Raw genomic sequence first — 18,216 nt, 5'->3', positions numbered from 1 at the left:
TAACAAATCATAATTGAACTTCATTAATTATAAATAGTAGAAAACAACTAATTTGCTAAAATTGATGATTCAGATTCTAGCCATGGATATCAACCGCGATAACTATGAGATTGGTCTTCCAGTAATTGAAAAGGCTGGTCTAGCACACAAAATTGATTTCAGAGAAGGCCCTGCACTTCCGGTTCTTGACCAAATGATTGAAGATGTAAGTAGATAAAATCTCATGAATAAACTGATAACTTTGTGTATGATTGCTGCTAATGTTGATGATTAACAGGGCAAATACCATGGATCATATGACTTCATATTTGTGGATGCTGACAAGGACAATTACTTGAACTATCACAAAAGATTAATAGAGTTGGTGAAGGTTGGTGGATTAATTGGCTATGACAACACCCTATGGAATGGATCAGTGGTGGCACCACCTGATGCACCGCTAAGGAAATATGTTAGGTATTATAGGGATTTCATATTGGAACTCAACAAGGCCTTGGCTGCTGATCCCAGAATCGAAATTTGCCAGCTTCCCGTCGGTGATGGCATTACCCTTTGTCGCCGCATTAGTTAAATAAACACTACTATTATCTATGAAAGGAACCAAAGGCATGCTGGACTAGCTCATGGCAATGGAGGATTTACTATTGTTTTTAGAATTTCCCTGTTTTGAATCATTCCTTACTTTATCTTCTCTTTTTTCCACTTCTGTTTTCTAGTAAAGATTACATTGTGTACTGAGTGAGATTCTGGGTATTTGCCTTGATTGGACGAGTTTATGTTGCTTCATTTCAATCACACTAGACAGACTCGCGTCGGAAAAACACACCATACATACAAGCAAATTACACTTGGCAATGTGATTGTGATAGTAATATCAAAGTCTATTCTCTTTAATTAATTAATTTTCCGTGATACATTTTTTTTTCAAAAAATTTACAACTTCAATTATGACTTTTCATTTTACTCTCAATGTCATGCTCATATAGCTATATAATTGCCATAAATTATAAATATACTATTGGTGTGTATCAAAAGTCTTTCTTTTTAAATTTACTTACTTATGGCCGTTGTATAAAATAAAACGGAGCGGTAACATTTTTCTATTTGTGCATTTAGGATTATATTGTTGAACTTTTTTGATGAGTTAAGTCTGACTAACGCCAGAATAAGATAACTCCCAGAAATTTGTTGTCAAAAACAATTAGTAATACCATTTGAGTTTTGAGAAATTAAAAGAATACAACATATAGTCTTGAATTTCTCATCCTCAAAATAAATAATTATTATACCTTTAACAATGTCTTCTTAGAAAATATTCTTCACTTGAACAAACACCAATAAACTTAAGAATCAGAATCCTCCTTTTTTGGATCCTTGTCAGCTAAGACGATTTCTATTATGCTGGACTCTCATTGTAAAATAATTCATGCCCATTATTTGTAAGACAACGACTACATAAAATTACCAGTTTTATGTCATTGCTCAACCAAATACTTGTAATATGCAATGCGTTAAATGTTAGTAATTTCCAATTGACATGACTCTCTTCAAATAGAGAATACGTTTCATTCTGAATTTGTCAAGGAAAGTAGCTTAATTTAAAATTAGGAAAGTGAGAGCTGGTGGTGGTTATTGTTAGGTAGTCAAAAAAAGGAGTTGGTCAATTGGACAAATTGTATAAGGAGGAAGGAGAGTAGGAGACTTCACCAACTTCCAATCATTTTCAGCAAACCAAACCCCTCATGTCTCTCTTGTTTTCTTCTACTATAAATTAAGCCATTTTCATCTCTACAAAAGCAGGTTGCTTACTTTAAACACTTTTTTATCTATTTCAGAAACAACAAGATACTTTAAGCAGTTATCAATGACAAGCAATGGAGAAAATAGTAGACACCAAGAAGTTGGACACAAGAGTCTCTTGCAAAGTGATGCCCTTTATCAGGTAAATTAAAGGTCACATACAAGAAATTAATTACTAACATGTTGATCCTAATGAGTTGTTTGATTTGTGTTTGAACAGTACATTCTTGAAACAAGTGTGTACCCGAGAGAGCCTGAAGCCATGAAAGAGCTAAGAGAGATTACTGCAAAACACCCTTGGTAATAACTCATTTTCTCACTTTACTTCATCCAATTGGATATTGTAGCTGATATCTTCCTTTGGTGGAAAAAACAGGAATCTTATGACCACCTCCGCAGATGAAGGGCAGTTCTTGAATATGCTTCTCAAACTCATCAATGCCAAGAATACCATGGAAATTGGTGTTTTTACTGGTTACTCTCTTCTTGCTACTGCCATGGCTCTTCCTGATGATGGCAAGGTAATTAACAAATGATAATTGAACTTCATTAATTATAAATAGTAGAGTACTAATTTGGTAAAAATTGATGATTTTCAGATTCTAGCCATGGATATCAACCGCGATAACTATGAGATTGGTCTTCCAGTGATTGAAAAAGCTGGTCTAGCTCACAAAATTGAATTCAGAGAAGGCCCTGCACTTGCTGTTCTTGACCAAATGATTGAAGATGTAAGTAGATAAAATCTCATGAATAACTTGTGTATGATTGCTGCTAATGTTGATGATTAACAGGGGAAATACCATGGATCATATGACTTCATATTTGTGGACGCTGACAAGGACAATTACTTGAATTATCACAAGAGATTAATCGATTTGGTTAAGATTGGTGGAGTAATTGGCTATGACAACACCCTATGGAATGGATCGGTAGTGGCAGCACCTGATGCACCACTCAGGAAATACGTTAGGTATTATAGAGATTTCATATTGGAACTTAACAAGGCCTTGGCTGCTGATTCCAGAATCGAAATCTGTCAGCTTCCTGTTGGTGATGGCATCACCTTGTGTCGCCGCATCACTTAAAATATACTCATCCAACAATGTAAGGCATTATAGGATTTACGTATTATTTTTTCAATTCCCCTGTTTCGAATCATTCATTATTTTTATGTTTTATTTTTAATTCTGTCTTTTCATGTAAAGGGTGGTTGTCTATGTACCTATTGATTAATTTTACAATGTATAATTTCATAAATAAGAACAAAAGTTCAAGTAAATTAAGTTTCGACATGTCATGTGGTACTAGTTATACAAAATGCTCAAATGATTAAAAAATCAAACAGATTCTCAATTTCAGATTAACCAGGCAGGGGAGGATTAGGATTGGGATTGAGCTTTACTTGGTTAGAACTTAAGACTTGCGATTTTGGGCTTCAGAGTAGGTAGCCCATTTTCTCTAGGCCCAGTGGACCGTGATTTAATTGCAACTGTCCGAACATTAAAATTGAATAATACAATTTAGGAAAAATTACAGAAATCTCACCTTTTAGTTTACTTATTACCATTATCCCCTATAAGTTTTACAAATCTCCAAAATCCTTCATTTTCGCGCATCAGATTAGTGTATTTCGCTCATCAGATTAATGTATCAGTGCGCTTATATTATTGTATCTCGCGCATCAGATTAGTGTATCATGTATAAAATGTACATCAGATTAGTGTATCATGTATAAAATGTATTGTATCTTACTTAAGGATTAATGTATCTTGTGCATCAGATTAATGTATCAATGCTTATATTATTGTATCCGTTTGAGGGATTTCTGTAATTATAAACTTTTAAGGGATAGATTGCAATTTTGCCTTAAAAATATGTGATTTCTGTAATTTTTCCTAAATAAATTGATCTTGAAGTTCTAATTGAAAAATAAACGTTTTCTAACTGCATGCCCTATTTTGTCTTCTTTATTGCTATCCAACTTTTTAAATTTTTAAAATTTAATTATAACTGTTCAATACAGTTTTAAAATTTAACATTGACAAAAACTTCCACTTTCAAAATATACTTACTATATATAAATAAATAAACAGATTCACAAAGAATATTAAAAAACTCACGAATGACTTTTCATGTTTTCTTTTCATATTTTGGTATTAAGAAACTCACAAATCAATCTTCATCACTTTTTTTTATATTTTGGCATCTTTTGAATTTCTTACAATTTTCCAATGCAACAAAGAAACAGTAAAAAAGATTTGTAGGTATGAAATTCATCATAGGCTAAATCTTTGATCCATTTGATATATGCTAGCGAAAAGAATTTCGTGTTTGAAGTGTATCTATTAGGTATGTATTGAAATTTTTATTAATTTTCAATTCTTTTTAGTTTGTAACCATCTTCGTAGAAAATTAAATAGAACATATGATTTTTATACATAAATCTTGTTTTGTATTTAATGCTCATGCATCTTCTTTGTGTTTTTTCGACGAATTTTCAGTTTTTGCTTTCGTTTATATGGATAATGAAAGAGATGCAATGGTTGATATTATTTAATTTTTTATTTCTTCTTTTAAGACTAAAGAAGATAAAATGGATGAAAGAAACTAGAAAGTTTAATTGCAATTTACACGATTATGCTTGCTTTTCTTTTTATCATTATCATTATAATACTAATAAATAAATGTACAAAGATTTTACTTGCATNACTTTTAAGGGATAGATTGTAATTTTGCCTTAAAAACATGTGATTTCTGTAATTTTTCCTAAATAAATTGATCTTAAAGTTCGAATTGAAAAATAAACGTTTTCTAACTGCATGCCCTATTTTGTCTTCTTTATTGCTATCCAACCTTTTAAATTTTTAAAATTTAATTATAACTGTTCAATACAGTTTTAAAATTTAACATTGACAAAAACTTCCACTTTCAAAATATACTTACTATATATAAATAAATAAACACATTCACAAAGAATATTAAAAAACTCACGAATGACTTTTCATGTTTTCTTTTCATATTTTGGTATTAAGAAACTCACAAATCAATCTTCATCACTTCTTTTTATATTTTGAATTTCTTATAATTTTCTAATGCAACATAGAAACAGTAAATAAGATTTGTAGGTATGAAATTCATCATAGGATAAATCTTTGATCCATTTGATATATGCTAGTGAAAAGAATTTCGTGTTTGAAGTGTATCTATTAGGTATGTATTGAAATTTTTATTAATTTTCAATTATTTTTAGTTTGTAACCATCTTCGTAGAAAATTAAATAGAACATATGATTTTTATACATAAATCTTGTTTTGTATTTAATGCTCATGCATCTTCTTTGTGTTTTTTCGACGAATTTTCAGTTTTTGCTTTCGTTTATATGGATAATGAAAGAGATGCAATGGTTGATATTATTTAATTTTTTATTTCTTCTTTTAAGACTAAAGAAGATAAAATGGATGAAAGAAACTAGAAAGTTTAATTGCAATTTACACGATTATGCTTGCTTTTCTTTTTATCATTATCATTATAATACTAATATATAAATGTACAAAGATTTTACTTGCATTTTTTTTAACATTATAATAATGTATAAAAATTTTGCTTGCATTTTCCTATTATTATAATAAATTCTTCGGTGAAGTTATTTGAAAATAATAATAGTTTTTACAATTAGTTATTAATTAAAAGCTTATGGTGTTATTGTCACAAGGTCATGGTGTGTGCACATTCTATTAATTTTTATCTGCAAGTAAAAACTTTATCACTATAAATATATAGGGAATCCATAAGAAATAATCATACTTGATTTTTTAGCAATTATTTGATTATTAGTTTTGGTTATCACTCGTATTATTATTTGATTACACACTTAATTAGAAGTATCGTTTACTTTTAACAAAATTGTGATAATATATTGCAAGCTTCAACTTCATGTTCGATTTAATACAAATGGCTAAGAATTTACCAATTTAGCTTTGTTAAATTATGAATATTGCTTCTTTTCTAGAAACATATGATTATCTTATTTTTAATTACTTTCATACACTTCCACTTTAATGTATTACGCAACTGTAATTATTTTTTTCTATTATAATAGTAGATCATTTACTACATCTTTTAGACTATTGAACATACATAAATTCAGAATTTGAATATTATGGGTCCAAGTTCAAAATTCTATATCCACCCATTCAATATATTAGATTTAAATTTAGATTCATTATTTACAATTATATAATGAATTGTTTATCATATGTACAAAATTTCATTATTTACTACATTTTTTAAACTATTGAACACATATAAATTCAAAATTTGAATATTATGAGTTCAAGTTCAAAATTCTATTATAATTATATAGTGAATTGTTTAATAAATGTACAAAATTTAAGCCAGAATTATATGATTATTCTCCAGTTTTTTTGTTAAAAAAAATAAATTCATTTATCCCATCTAAATATACGAGTTAATAAAATAAATATTCATCCCATCTAAATATACGAATCAGATTTTAATCAATTCTAAAGAGTGGATAAAGTGTTAGTTATAATAGCTTATCTATTTTTATTTGAATTTTGAGATAAGAAAATTTTGAAATGTGATAAGGAAGAAAACACTATGGATAATATTATGTACGCAAGTAAATTATTAATAGAAGAAAAATTGATAACGAAAGCAATTAGATATTACTCCTATTTAGAAATGGGAGTTTGGGAGGACCAACATTGCACTAAAGAGTTGGACTAAAAGCTATAGAAATTGTACATTGAGGCCCACCAAAAAGATGAACTATTCTTTTTTTCTACTTTCCATTCTCCCCTTTTACTCTCTTTAGTTTATCTTCCATCTTAAATTTTTCATAGATCTTTAAAATATTTTGAATTATTAATTATTATGAATTATAATGTTTTGATTTTTACGTAGTTTACAAATATATAAATTTCATTTTTAAAAAATTGAAGATATCATACGCAAATTTATTAATTATTATGAATTATAATGTTTTGATTTTTACGTAGTTTACAAATATATAAATTTCATTTTTAAAAAATTGAAGATATCATACGCAAATTTATNAAAAAATTGATTAACTTCAAAGTTCATATGTACCACATAAATTAAAACAGAAACAGTAACATATATTGGGCCCCGTGCTGGCACGGGGTCCCATATCTAGTACTAAAATATATCATACTATGATATATTCACTAATAAACATATATGTTTGTATTATTGACACACAATTACTTTCTCTTATCACAAAGAACATGTTAAAAGAATTAGGATAAAATTAATTTTACTAGCAACAAGTGTTTATATAAAATCAAAATATTATATATGATAACATATGTATTACTCAATAATAATTTATATTAGTTCTTTTAAAATTATAAAATTAATACATTTTAAAATATTCGCGCACGCATGAATACTAATACAACTATACGAGTGAACTAACAAAATGTATTACCTAAAATGAGATACAAAGACTAACATTTTGTTTATCGCGTATTAAAAAGAATCTATGTGATTTACTTTCGTAGTCACAAATGACTGTTTTACTTTACATTTCTTAGAGTCAAGTCCACGAATGTCAAAATAAAATTATAGATAAAAATTCATTGTTTATAATATATTAAACTTGCAAAAAAATATTCAAAATATTGCGGGTAAATTGAATTTTGTCAGTCCCAAAATAAATAACTAAAACTTCTTCTGATATTTTCCCGGCGTAATTATTTTTGAAACAAGAAAAAAGAATTAAGTCGTGTTACTTTACAAAAGAGAGGACCATATTATATATTTGTAAGACCATCTCCAACCCCACTCTATTTTACTCTCTATTCTCTATATTTGGAGAGTAAAATAGAAAAAGGGCTTTTCAATCACTCTCTAAATTACTCTCTATTCTCCATTTATAGAGAGGTGAATAGTAGTTCTCTAAATTTGGAGAACTACTATTCACCTCTCTATTTCACTTTTTCATTATTTTATTATTATTTTCTATTATTTTGTAGTTAACATATTATTTTTCATATAGGCCATTAATTATATCTCTAATATTAGTAATTCATTTTAAATGTAATATAACATTTTAAGAAAATATATTATTTAATATATACTACTTTCATCCCGAATTAATAATGTTTCAATTTTTTTAAATTTTTGTCACTTTAATATAAATTGATATCATTATTATTTTCACTAAGAATGCACAAAATTAAAATGATAAGATGAAAATTTTAATTTAAAAAACAATACATGACATAATAATTTAAATACAAGATAACAATACATAACATAATAATTTTATCACAACGATAATTTAGTAATCCGGTAGGTCATTTTTCAGATTTAACAATATTCGGAAAAAAATAGTGTATGATCTACATAATTAGTGTAGTTGTGATTGCGGTTGTGCTTGTTGATTTCTTTTTCAATTATTCCTAGTTGTTCTTGTTGAATGAAAATCTCCGATTTGAACAATCTTTAGCTAGACATAAAATGATTAAGGATAAAAATGTTCATTTTGAACTCCATAATGCATTAATAGAGCATTTATGAGAGCAATGTAATAATCTTGAAAGTAGAGTATTTATATATTATATTTCACTAATAATTTAACTTTTATTTGAATTATCCATTAATTTGTATATTATATAATATTAACTTGCAATTTATTTTATTTCTAAATTTAGGAAAAATATAATTTTATATTAAGTAATGAATTTGAAAAATATAAATTTTTATATTACATGAATATTATATAAAGTGATTATTTGGAAAAAGGGAAATAAAGAATGTGTATCATGAAATAAGAAAATAATAATGAAAAGGAGAGAGAAAAAAATTCTTTTTTAGAGAGTAAAATAGAGAATTGGGTTGGAGTTGATTGTCTGAAAAAATAAAAATTTTTATATTTGGAGAGTAAAATAGAGATTAGGATTGGAGATGCCCTAATACTCTACTAATAAAAAGGAAATAAATAAATTAATAAATACTAAGAAAAGTAAGAGTTCCTTGCAAAGAGGAAAGGCAGCCCATAACCCACGTGTAATGCCCAAACTCAGTCGACACACGAAAGCTAAACGTAACGTTATTAACGAAATAAAAAGTCAAAGCTGCCCTTCTGAGTTATGATGATTACGCAAAGACGCAATACTTCATATTTATCAAAAATAAAAAATTAATACAGTTACTACTAAATACTTAATTTCTTATCTAACTGTAAGAATAGTCTTCTAGTAACTTTTAATGTACAAGTCAAATGTAAATTAAAAAATTTATTTTTTAAAATCAAACACTAGAAAAATATTTAAAACAGCAAATCCAATATGCTCTGTAAGTTTAAGTTAGTTAGGTAAAAGAAAATTTAATTTTTAGTCTGGCAGTCATCTATTCACATTAGTAGTACAAAATAATGTTCTCATATTTGGACTAAAATGACGAACTAGTTTATTATTAGTAGATTTTATTAACCTACTAATCTGATTCAGTTACAAGTCGATTTCTTTATGAAGATTCTAAAAGCTACTGCATCTAGAAAAGGTATCGTAGTACATTAAAGAAAGTGAATTGACATGACGAAAAGATGACCACATTTTATTTTCATCCTCTTCTTTCTCTCTCCTACTTGTACGATTTTTATGAATACAATTCCTCTGTTCCACAGCTTACATAAACCACGACTCCTTCCCCTTTACTTCTTCCTGAAATCTTCATCAAATTTGTTGAATTTTGAAGTTATTTCTGTAATTTCGTGTTTTTTTTTTGTTTTGGTTATAATTTGATTCTTCCATCATGAAAAGAAAGGGGATTGAAGAATTAGATGATCAAAACAGGCCGATTGATAGACTCCCCTTTGACCTCTTGGCTCACATTTTTGCTATGCTTACTTGTTTCAAGGATTTGGCTCAGTTAATTTCAGCTTCTTTTTCTTCTTCCCTTTATATTTTCCCTTTTTGTTTAATTTGGTCTTTGTGTTTATTTGTCGTTTTTTGTTACTTGTTGTAGGACCAGTGCTGTGTGCAGGAAATGGAGACAGTGGGTGAAGGAATCGTTAGGTAGAAGAGAAAAATTGAGTTTTTCTGGCTGGAAAGTGGATGATGATTCAACTACTCGCCTTGTGCTTCATGCTTACAGTCTCAAGGAACTTGACATGTATGTATGTATAAATGACTTTTTGAGTTTATACCATTAGTTTTGTACTCTATTTCCAAGTTAGTTTGTTTATTTTCTCTGACCGCATACTCTTTTAACTAAAATATAGATGGTTGTGGTACATTTGATGAAACACTATTTAAAAAAGGGGGAAAATGATTGAATCAAAAAGGATTTTGAGGTATCTGAAATGAGAATGCTTATAGTAGTAGTAACAGGAAAATTCGAGTGACTTCTTTGGACTAACTAACTTCAATAAGACTTGTCGAATCTTTTATAGCCATGTTTAGACCATTGATGGTCTTCTTTTCAAGTTTTGCAATCAGAGTAATCAATTGCTCTTGTCATCTATCTTAAGTAAGATAAGCAACACCTTTAACTTCTGAAAATCTGGCTAGGTCTAGACTGTGTGCCATTAATAGATTCACCACATCGTCTTACCTGTAAGCTGCTCGCTCTTTGTGTGTTGTACTGTTCTGACTTGTTTGCTTTCTTCAGTTCGAGGAGCCGTTGGGGTTGTCAAATAACAGATCGTGGGCTGTACCAATTGTCAACTGCTAAATGTGTTAGCAATCTATCATCACTATCTTTATGGGGCACTACTGGGATCACTGATACAGGTGTTGTTCAACTGGTATGTCGTCCTCATTGTTTATGGTGTCCTTGATCTGTGATATTAAGTAGGTCTAGTTAGATGTTATTGTTTTAGAGGCTTATGTCTATTGTTACCATATTTACTTGAAAATCTTTTGATAATGACATTTTGAACTTTCACCCCTTTAGTTAGATGTTATTGTTACCTCAATGTGTAATTAAACAATTGCTTTTAGAATAGGAAAGAGCATCATATATTAATTAGAGAAGAGAGATTTCTTCACCTGTTAAATCTGCCTGTACTTTTCGGTGAAATTAGCTGCTTATGTATAGTTCAAGTAGACTGTTGCCTCATTTAGTTTTGGGTTTTCTGATAGATCTCCAGAGCTAATTCTCTACAGCATCTGAATATTGGTGGTACATTTATAACAGACACATCCTTGTTTGCTATTGCTGGTAGCTGCCCACACTTGAAGGTAAGTCTCTGAAAATTCCACATCTTAAGGTCGCATCACCAATTCACGCTAGTGTTTACTTTTGCCGCTGTAATAATAAGATATAACTCGAAAATGTTTGATTCACGGGATTTTTAAGATACGAATACTTGTCCATCTCTTTTGCAGTCTATTGTGCTGTGGGGCTGCCGTCATGTAACTGAGAATGGGCTTCTAGCTTTGGTAAATAAGTGTCGCAAACTAGAGTCTATCAATGCATGGGGCATGAGGGTTACCGTGGACTGCTTTGTTGGCCTACTCACTATTAGCCCAGCTCTACAAATAGAACCTAAAGGAATGCTGCCTAATATTGCTGTCTTTTGAGGAGCCTTTAAGTTCCTGTGTGACCTTTGTCTTTGAAGGGCCATCCACCTGAATTGTTATTGCATTATATCTTGTGTACAGCTTGTCAATTGTTTCATTGACCAATAATGCTTTGTACAGATTGCTTTTCTGCTTCTCCTTTGTATTTATTTGGACATTGCCTCTGCTAGTAATTATTAAAATTCCATTTCTCCTTGTCAGATGATTCATTTGGAATCTAAAATCCTAAGAATTTCTGCAGTGTTCATTCCAATTCATAGAGATTTCGTCGCTCTGAAGAAGTATCACATGATAATAAACTTATATATTGTAGTATTAAAGTGGTCTAAAATGTGTCTACTTTAAATTCTAGTTTAATTTTCAGACCTGGAGAATGGCTACACTAAATAATTGTGATGGTGGTGACCAACATTGAACCAAAGGCAGAAACTTTGGAGAGAAGAAAAAGATTGCATGATCGACAACATCATTTATTACACACAATTAATACTTGATGAATTGACCTGGAAAAAAAAAGAAGCTGAAGAGAAGATAATAAATGAGGTGTCAGAGAAAAGTTCACTAATACATAAAAAGTTTTACTTATATCCATTGATTATATAAAAGCTGAAGCATTTTAACACTCTAGGTAGCAACATGAGGAACATAACATTTTCATACTGGATATTAACCAAAATTCACTTGAAGAATAAGACTACCATTGTCATCATACCAAGGGGGAAAAACTGGCAGCTAGAAAATGACATGGGATGTGATAAAAGTACCTGTTACATGTTGATACTCTTCAACAATCCCTTGCCTACTTCTATATCAAAATCTCCTATAAAATGACAAGTTCTTTTTTACTAGGAAAATGTCAAGCTGAATGTTCATCATCTCTGACATGCCGAAGTGGGATTCTAGTGTATACTGTACCTATTCCGACTCCATAATTCTACACAGGAAAATAAAGTAGATATCGAGCATCCGTGGATGAAACTCATGTAAACTTCTGCGTGGAACTCTCTCTTTTTCTTCTCATAACAGAAACAACACCATTACAGAAGACAATGAAAATAGGTATACGGTACTGGAAAAATGGATTGCTGAAGCATGGCCTGTTAATTGCACGGACCCTGAAAACATTCCAGCAGTATTGGTTGCTGTTGGAGCTGCAGTCGCTGCAGTAGTATTCTTACAAACTCCAAAATGTACCCCCGCCTGCAAAAAAGGAAGTCCATTTAAGCACAAGTTCTAAAATGTTATTTTGTAACAACTTTAAGGCAGCATCCTAGTCAATACAAAAAAACTCAAGTACAACCATGTTTTCTTTTCCCTCAACTTCAAGTTAATCTTCCAGAACAGTCTATTACTCAAAATGTAAACTATTCCCTCCTTCCCAAATTGAATGTCAACCTTTACTATAGAAGGCTATGATTAGTCCAAAGGGCGTCGGGTCACAGGCGGATTTGTCGGTTATAAAAAAAAAAAAAAAAAACATGGTATGCTTCAAAAATATTACACAGGGCCTATTTTCACTCATCTTAATCCAGCTTTTCTTGATTCTGTATTCTGAAAAGGAAAAGTGAAACTATGGCCTCATGTATGCATGCCTCCAATACATCATAAACAACTCATTATTTCAACTTTTCTCTTAATAACAAAGTTAAGCCAAGCTAAGACATTTCAGTTGGAACCAACAGAATGATAATGAGGCATGGTCAGATATGTCATCTGAGAACAAACTATCAAGTATGTGGTTGGTTTTTATATTGAGATATGTTCTTCTTAAAGGCTGCTGCTGAGAATCTCAGTGATGACCCTATATTTCTGAAGAATTGTTTGACCAACAAAACTCTTTAAGCTTAAATCTACATATAATAGATCCCTCAGAATGTTTGCAATATCCATGAAGCGAAAGCAGTTTATCATAATAATAGCTAATGAAGCTATGTAATCAGGTCCATGTTAAGGAATTTTGTGGGTTCAATCATGCCAATGTCCTTCCAGCACAAATCTTCCAAATTTTATCAAAGATTAGTATCAAAAGATCACGTCACTCATCAAAGTCGTGTTTAAGATCAGATCTTCCAGGGTTGTCATCATATTGCACATTTTTATTTTGAGACATAGGTTACAAAAGAGACTAGGAAGGAACATCCTATATCAGAACTTTTTGACCATATTTAGGCAAAGATGGTGCAAGACTGCGAGTCAACTCTCCTGCTGATTGCTAAGTTATTTTTTTATCTATTCATGCGAGGAGGATGTTAAATATCATGGGCTAGCCTCACCACTTCTATAATGAATAATACATCAAATTTGTTTAAATTCACAGAAAAAGAAGCTGCAATCGATGTTTCAAGCTCCTGTGATCTGATAAATCATACAAGTAGTATGCTACTTCTCATCTACAAGCTTTCTTCAAAAGCTATTTCTAATTGTGAACTTTAACTTCTTTTTTTTTTTGGACAGACTTATGTTACTTTTTCTACTGCCGTATTGAAAAAAATGTGCCGCCTACGGACCACATAATTCAAACTCAGACTAACTTAAAGAGAATTTCATTCATGGTTCTTCCTCCTATCTCTCTTCATAGAGTGAACCTTTGGCACATAGACACATGTTTACAACTAAAGCAGTTATCCAAATATCGAATATTTGAGAAAAGATGGGAAAACCTGGCATGCCGTGACAGTCGGGCAACCACATAGTGTCCGACCGTTCATTTGATCTAAAACATCAAAAACTCCTCCCCCATCACTTCTCTGCAGGATTTTGCTTTTCATCAGTCAATGTTGGAAAATATTTAGTAATTTTGCACAAGCATCAGTAAGCAGTAAATATTTTAATACCATGTAAAAGTTTACTGCCACATAATTGGGCATCATGTTGCCTGCTGATTTGTAACAGGCACCAACCGTATCAACAAATTGAGTTGAATGCTCTTTGCAGGCTCCATCTTGTACGGCAACTGTGGGAAAGTAATTCATTAGAAACAGAGAGGCACTTCTGGAATTAAGTGCCTTTGATTCCTTACGACTGGAGCATGAGCCAGGCACCACTCCGGGGTCTCCAGCTGAAACATCATTACCACATATGATTGCTAAAGAATCAATCCACAAACCAGAATCACCAAAAAGGAGCACACTGATTTAGTACTTACGCTCATTTTCAACCATGTATCTCCACTGATAAGCAATTTCTTCAGCAGCTTCCTTGGAAGAGTCAGAAGTAAAAACCAACAAACGATAATTTTTTTTAACCATATCATTCACAGTGGGCCAATCATCACCCTTTCTCGGCATCTTAGAAACAGGAAACCAATACTTGCCCAACCCAGCATCAGCAAATACCCTTGTTAAACCCTTTGGGGAATGCACATAATCCTCAATTATGATGGTGACTATTTCTGTAGGATTTGAGCTCAAAAATGCCTCCACCTCTTTCAAAGTGTTAATTGCCGGTTGCTAGAAAGCACATTTTACGTATTAACATCAGAATAGCTACTCAAAAGCAATCTCACATCAAAAGAAGAGAGGGATTGTATAACATTACAAAGGCAGTGAAGTTGTAACATTGGCCACGAAATGAGTGACAGAGCCATATATCGTTCTCGAAATCGTACATATCCAGCATCAATCCCCTCACTCCATTCTAAGAAGATACATAAATTAAACAGAAATTGTGTAAACAGCATAAAAACTCATGTCCTTGAACAGAATGACGAAGAGATGAAGGTAAATCACAAATATAAGAAGCCACATACTCTCAATTGGTTTGTGACAGTGTCTTCTTGATTATAGAATGTAATTCTCTGAGGGCCTGTCAATAATGGTGCATTTACCATTGAAAAGGCATTATGGGTCACCAGCCACGAGTATTTGTTGAAGGGCAATCCACTGATCTGCTCATTGCCAAGTCCAAAAAGAGAACAAAAGTATTTTACATCATCCTTACTGAAAAACAACAACAATAGCATACCCAGTGTAATACCACAAGTGAGGTTCAAAGAGGGTAGAGTGTTTGCAAACCTTACCCTAACCTCATTATGAGATAGAGAAGTTGTTTCTGATAAAACCTCAGCCTAGAAAACAGAAATTGCAGAGGAGAGTAAAGAAAGTTAGAAAGAAGGAGCAAGAAGCTTACAATGGAAGTGGGTTCTATAGCTTGTCCTCTGATGCAAAAGGGCTGATCCTTTCCCAATTCAGGGCAATTACCACAGTATAAAGAAGGCCCACAGTCCGTAGCCGAAGCACATGAATCAAGAAGCTGTAATATTCATGAAATTTCAGCTGAAACCCACAAATGAAAATTGAAAATTGCACGGATCTGCAAATGGGGTTCAAGAATTCATACAAGAATTGCGTATACAGACCGCAAATATTCAAGAAAATGAGTATTTATCCCCCTAACAATTCCTTGTAGCATAAGGTATATATCAAGAAAACAAGAAAGAGAGAGGAACCTGGCAATTCCCATTAGAACAAGCAGTTGAACAAGTGATGAGTAAGCAGTGAACAGCTAAGTGAAACAGTACCAAAATGAAGTAACCATTTGCGCCTCCTCCTCCTGTGCTGTGTCTTCTCCACATACTGTGCTTCTCCGAGAAACACGACAGCATGGGAGTAGTCAAGATATCGAATGAAAAACACTAGTCTTGATAAAACAAATATTGTCGCTTGTATAAAAGGAAAAGAAGAAAATAGAGAAAAGACCAAAAGGCAAAAAGTCAAGAAATAGACATAGTGAGTGAGATTTATGAGAGACGACGACAAAGAAGATGCCAATTTTTGTGCATCTCTATCCACTGTCTGCCAACTGCTAAACCAACTTTATTACTCCTAGTCCTATATTGGTGGTTAGGAGTGACGTTTTATTTGAGGCGAGGCCAATTAGTCGATGCTAAAATCGACTAATCTCCAAGTTTAAAAATAACAAAAATCTATAAATAACTAGTTTTGTAGAATGTATAATACTACTATTGTTTCTAATTACTTGTTCGCTTCTCCTTCTTTTAGTTGTCCCAAATTACTTGTCAATTTTAACGAATCGACAATCTTTTTACATATTATACCATCAATTTATTACTTTAAAAAAGATATAACTTTTTTTAAAATCTTAAGTTTTTAATTCATCCACTTCATAATTAATAAGAGCAAAATGGTAAACTTACGATGTCAATAATTATTTCCTTAATAGGTGTGTTAATTCAAAAGTAGACAAGTAATTAGGGACAAAACGAGTAATAATTATAAACGAGCAAAAATATACAAACTGCATCCTCCATAGCAAACTATAACTATTCGATCTTATTATATCTATTATATTTGTTATTTCTAAAATTTTCTCATAAAAAAATTACTTTTCTTCCACTGTTTAATGTGCTGAGATTCCTTAAGTTGCTATTTTTTTATACTATTTTGATTTTCTTATAACGCACGCCGAAAATTACTAACATTGTCATAAGCTGTTGTAAAATGAACGGAATCTTGATTACCAATTTCTTATTTTTCACTCTCTTGTTATTTTTTAAACTTTATCTGCATGGTGATTTTGAGTATGAAGATGTCATAATCTTAATTAGTACTCAATTTTTGACACCCTAATTGAAGTCTGCACTTCAATCGTACTAGTGCTGCCTAATATTATTGGCTCACTTTTATAGGAGCAAGTTCTAGTGGGGTTTCCTTTTCACGTGGTGGTGGCCGGTGGGACACACTTTAATTTAATGGGACTTAATTAAAAAAAAAAAAGGAGCAACTATTTTTCTTCAATGTTTCAAATGGGAACGGCGCCCATTTTCTGTACAACAACAGTTAGGTAAACCTATAATTAAGGGTGCCATAAAATTATGAAAAATAAAATAAAATTATGACTCACCCAATTCTTATACATATTCTTAGATTGAATTATGACTCACCCAATTCTTATACATATTCTTAGATTTACTTGAGTAATTTTGTCTAAATATTTTTAAATAATATTTTTTTATAATCATAATATAAGGAAAAATATTTTATTAAATACTTAAATAAATTATAAAAAAATAAATTTTGTATTTAAAATTTAGTAAAAATTGAGTAGATTGAGTTATGACCTAATTTTTAGCTCATTTCAGCTTAACCTGCATTACCTCATATAACGTTGAAGAGGATCAATATCCCACCCATTTATCAACTCAATCACTTTTGACATTTTCAAATTTAGCTCAATCCGTTCATTTTGACACCACTCCCTATATATAATGTTCAAAACTCCCGATTGCGTACACGAAATTCAACATGACGCTTCAAACACAGAAAAACACTCGGCAATTTAATTATAAACACGTAGAAGTTGTTAGGCTACAGGTGAGACATGAGGCCAGCATCGACTTCAACAAGGTTTACATGAGTTTGATTAAATTAAGGATAATCCGCTGCTTCATTTACACCAAACTATATTATATTATCAATAACTGGAGGATAAAGTAAGGTACAAACGTAATTAGCAAATCATGGCTAGGTAATAGAACTTGAAAAGTGCACAAACGTAATGTATTTATAATTTGGTATATCGAGTGCAAATATTTTTAAAAGAAAATCATTGCCGTCATCTATCACATGACAGTAAGAAACATGTTTTTGCAGCAAATATTATCAGCGAGAAATTCATGCCACAGCCTTTATTTGCGATAAGAGATGATTTCCACCCAAATTTAGGCAACTCAATAAGAGCTTAGTTATGAAAATCAAATGTTTTTTATTTTATTTGAAATTTTTAAAGTTGAAACTGGAGTTGTGTATCGTGATACTTTGTTAGAAAATTATTTAAAATATACCTTTTTTCTCATCAAACATGCATTTCCCTCGAAGAC

General features: G+C 31.2%; 4 protein-coding genes across 10 annotated transcripts in view; 3 read left to right on the top strand and 1 right to left on the bottom strand.

Annotated features, from left to right (window-relative positions):
* Positions 1 to 606, top strand: part of LOC125846605 (caffeoyl-CoA O-methyltransferase-like) — a 1,526-nt gene extending 920 nt beyond the window's left edge. The window contains exon 5 of the mRNA XM_049526158.1: positions 278 to 606. Coding sequence (XP_049382115.1) covers positions 278 to 571 — 294 coding nt within the window. The 3' untranslated portion in view covers positions 572 to 606. The remainder of the gene's footprint in view (positions 1 to 277) is intronic.
* LOC125846603 (caffeoyl-CoA O-methyltransferase) overlaps positions 1 to 2,893 on the top strand; it is an 11,097-nt gene extending 8,204 nt beyond the window's left edge. For 3 of the 7 annotated variants that reach the window (XM_049526152.1, XM_049526149.1, XM_049526150.1), the window contains one exon: positions 2,774 to 2,893. In XM_049526152.1, coding sequence (XP_049382109.1) covers positions 2,774 to 2,888 — 115 coding nt within the window. In that variant the 3' untranslated portion in view covers positions 2,889 to 2,893. Of the gene's footprint in view, positions 1 to 1,784; positions 1,943 to 2,020; positions 2,101 to 2,176; positions 2,322 to 2,399; positions 2,532 to 2,594 lie in introns of those variants that run through there. The other 4 variants (XM_049526153.1, XM_049526148.1, XM_049526154.1 and 1 more) reach the window with 3 other exon arrangements.
* Positions 2,894 to 9,407: 6,514 nt separating this feature from the next.
* Positions 9,408 to 11,495, top strand: LOC125849285 (F-box protein At5g67140). The gene is made up of 5 exons (XM_049529345.1): positions 9,408 to 9,722; positions 9,820 to 9,966; positions 10,465 to 10,600; positions 10,938 to 11,036; positions 11,184 to 11,495. The coding sequence occupies exons 1-5, from the start codon at positions 9,607 to 9,609 to the stop codon at positions 11,376 to 11,378; spliced, it is 693 nt and encodes a 230-aa protein (XP_049385302.1). The 5' UTR covers positions 9,408 to 9,606; the 3' UTR covers positions 11,379 to 11,495.
* Positions 11,496 to 12,029: 534 nt separating this feature from the next.
* On the bottom strand, positions 12,030 to 16,256 carry LOC125848804 (PI-PLC X domain-containing protein At5g67130). Its single transcript, XM_049528744.1, has 8 exons — positions 15,826 to 16,256; positions 15,507 to 15,629; positions 15,127 to 15,264; positions 14,916 to 15,014; positions 14,524 to 14,827; positions 14,213 to 14,436; positions 14,039 to 14,125; positions 12,030 to 12,578 (listed from the first exon to the last, which is right to left on the bottom strand). Exons 1-8 carry the CDS (start codon positions 15,979 to 15,981, stop codon positions 12,396 to 12,398), a joined length of 1,314 nt encoding a protein of 437 aa, XP_049384701.1. The 5' UTR covers positions 15,982 to 16,256; the 3' UTR covers positions 12,030 to 12,395.
* Positions 16,257 to 18,216: the final 1,960 nt, after the last annotated feature.

Source organism: Solanum stenotomum, chromosome 12, assembly GCF_019186545.1.
Source record: "Solanum stenotomum isolate F172 chromosome 12, ASM1918654v1, whole genome shotgun sequence".
Taxonomy (NCBI): Eukaryota; Viridiplantae; Streptophyta; class Magnoliopsida; order Solanales; family Solanaceae; genus Solanum; species Solanum stenotomum.
Note: the sequence above shows the minus strand (reverse complement) of the source record. Positions and strands in the feature narration are given on the sequence as shown.